At 33.4% G+C, this 2,500-nt stretch overlaps 1 protein-coding gene across 1 annotated transcript in view; it reads right to left on the bottom strand.

The window, feature by feature from the left end:
• LOC134179700 (kielin/chordin-like protein) overlaps positions 1–2,500 on the bottom strand; it is a 10,054-nt gene that overhangs the window by 3,707 nt on the left and 3,847 nt on the right. Inside the window, exons 17-25 of the mRNA XM_062646632.1 lie at positions 2,026–2,072; positions 1,917–1,957; positions 1,754–1,847; positions 1,577–1,687; positions 1,404–1,502; positions 711–815; positions 517–645; positions 87–179; positions 1–26 (exon numbers count right to left, since the gene is read on the bottom strand). The exon at positions 1–26 is cut by the window's left edge and continues 154 nt beyond it. Coding sequence (XP_062502616.1) covers positions 1–26; positions 87–179; positions 517–645; positions 711–815; positions 1,404–1,502; positions 1,577–1,687; positions 1,754–1,847; positions 1,917–1,957; positions 2,026–2,072 — 745 coding nt within the window. The remainder of the gene's footprint in view (positions 27–86; positions 180–516; positions 646–710; positions 816–1,403; positions 1,503–1,576; positions 1,688–1,753; positions 1,848–1,916; positions 1,958–2,025; positions 2,073–2,500) is intronic.

Here is a 2,500-nt window from a genome sequence, read left to right as displayed (position 1 = left end):
CATTGTTGTTGTCATGTGTGTTGGTCCTAAACAGGACACACATAAATACAAACAAATATATTTACTTGATGACAATGTAACGTTACCATGTTTACATGCACAAACAGGACAACCATTGCTGTTGGTCATGAAGCCATATTTGCAATATATGTTACACGTAACTGGAGCACAACTTGGAGCTGCAAACACAGCGTGCAGTTTAGAAGGATGATTGCTACACACACACACACACACACACACACACACACACACACACACACACACACAATGACACACACACACACACACACACACACACACACACACACACAATGACACACACACACACACACACACACACACACACACACTCACACTCACGCACAAACACAAACACCACAAGCACACAAACAAAAACACACACACTCAAACACACACACACACTCAAACACACACACACACACACACACACACACACACACACACACACACACACACACACACACACACAACAAGCTACAGATGTGTCTAGCATACATGGGTTGCATCGACAGACTGCACATCCATTGCTGTCTTCAGCAAATCCATAACGACAGTAAATTAAACATTGAACTGGAGAACAAGTTACGTGTGGTTTGACAACTGCAGACGTAGGAGCACGAGTTGCTGTCAATAAACAGATTTCCTATACTCACAACTAATGTACACACTGATCAACACTGTAAACTTACGCCAAATGCACTGACATATGTCACAGCCATTTGTGTCTTTGACGTATCCGTAAGGACAAAATATGCGACAACGAACACTAGGACAAGTTGGACTGTTTGTTGGAGCTGCAATGAGCAAAGAACATCATGTGACTATAGAAATATAATTAATTAAATATTTTATTTTAAAATATATTAATTATTTAATAAAAAATTTAAAATAAAATATAAATTAATTATTTAATAAAATATTTCAAAATACAAATATATAAATAATTAATCATTAAATAATTAATTAATAAACAAAAATTAATTATTAAATAAATATTTTACAATAAAAAGTATAAATTAAATATTTAATAAAATATTTTAAAATATAAATAATTAATTATTAATTAATTAATTAATAAGTAAAATTTAATTAAATAAAATATAAATTGATTATTCAATAAAATATTTTAAAATAAAAATATAAACGATTAATTATTACAGAATTAATTAATTAATTAATAAACAAAAATTAATTATTAAATAAATATTTTAAAATAAATATTAATAGTAATTATAAATAAATATTAAAATAAAATATAAATTAATTATTATATAAAATATTTAAAATTAAAATATAAATAATTAATCATTAATTAATTAATTGATAAACAAAAAATTAATTATCATTATATATTAGACTCAAATGCTTACAAATCCTAATACCTGGTTTACACTTGCAAATATCACAACCGTTTTTATCAGTTTCATAACCGTTTATACAAAATATAAGACATCGCACCGGTGAGCAGGTCACTGATGGAGCTAGAGAGAGAGACAGAAACGTAATACAAACCACCGACTTTCAGTATTCGGTCACTAAATATATAAACACTTACGAGTGTGACACTGACAATGTTGGCATCCATTCTTGTCTCTTACGTAGCCAGCTGAGCAGTTTCTATGGCAATGGAACGGTGGGCATGTCGGCGAGACCAAAGTCGGTTTGGCTACAGTTGCCATGGAAACACAAAAATATAAATTCTGTAGCGACTGCTGTGAGTTACATCAATTACTTGTGTTTAGACAGACGGCAATTGGATAGCAAGGAGCTCGAACGCACTGCACTCGTTGTAGATGACATTGAGTACCGTTCGGGCACTTCTTGGTCTATACAACAACAACAACTCAATTGGATGCCTCAAACACGTTAAATCCAGTGAATTTGTATAGTAGTACCAAGCATGGGTTAGGCGGTCGTGTTGTGTTGGTTTGTTGTGCTGCAGTGGATCGAATACATTCAAGACAGTTTATACAATGTAGACAATCTGTGATTAGCGACGCTCACTTGGGCAAGTTTGCTGCCGACATCTCACTTTTCCTCCATAGCAAGAACTGCAACCGAACGCAACCAAACAATCAATGTCTGTCTGTCTGTCTGTCTGTCTGTCTGTCTGTCTGTCATTACATATATTTAAAATTTCAACATTATTACATTCTAAATGTCCGGCAACCCTACGGCCGCTTACTGTCTGTCTGTCTGTCTGTCTGTCTGTCTGTCTCATTTATTGAAACACAAATGTCTGTCTGTCTGTCCATTAGTTAATGACTTTGTTGTTTGCGGAGACTAATTTGTATTTTAAAAATCCTAGCATATGTACAAGTAGAATCTGTATGAGAATAAATTATCTGTCTGTCTGTCTCTCTGTCTGTCTGTCTGTCTGTCTCATTTATTGAAACACAAATGTCTGTCTGTCTGTCCATTAGTTAATGACTTTGTTGTTTGCGGAGACTAATTTGTATTTTAAAAATCCTAGCATATG

This window comes from Corticium candelabrum, chromosome 5, assembly GCF_963422355.1.
Source record: "Corticium candelabrum chromosome 5, ooCorCand1.1, whole genome shotgun sequence".
Classification (NCBI taxonomy): Eukaryota; Metazoa; Porifera; class Homoscleromorpha; order Homosclerophorida; family Plakinidae; genus Corticium; species Corticium candelabrum.
Note: the sequence above shows the minus strand (reverse complement) of the source record. Positions and strands in the feature narration are given on the sequence as shown.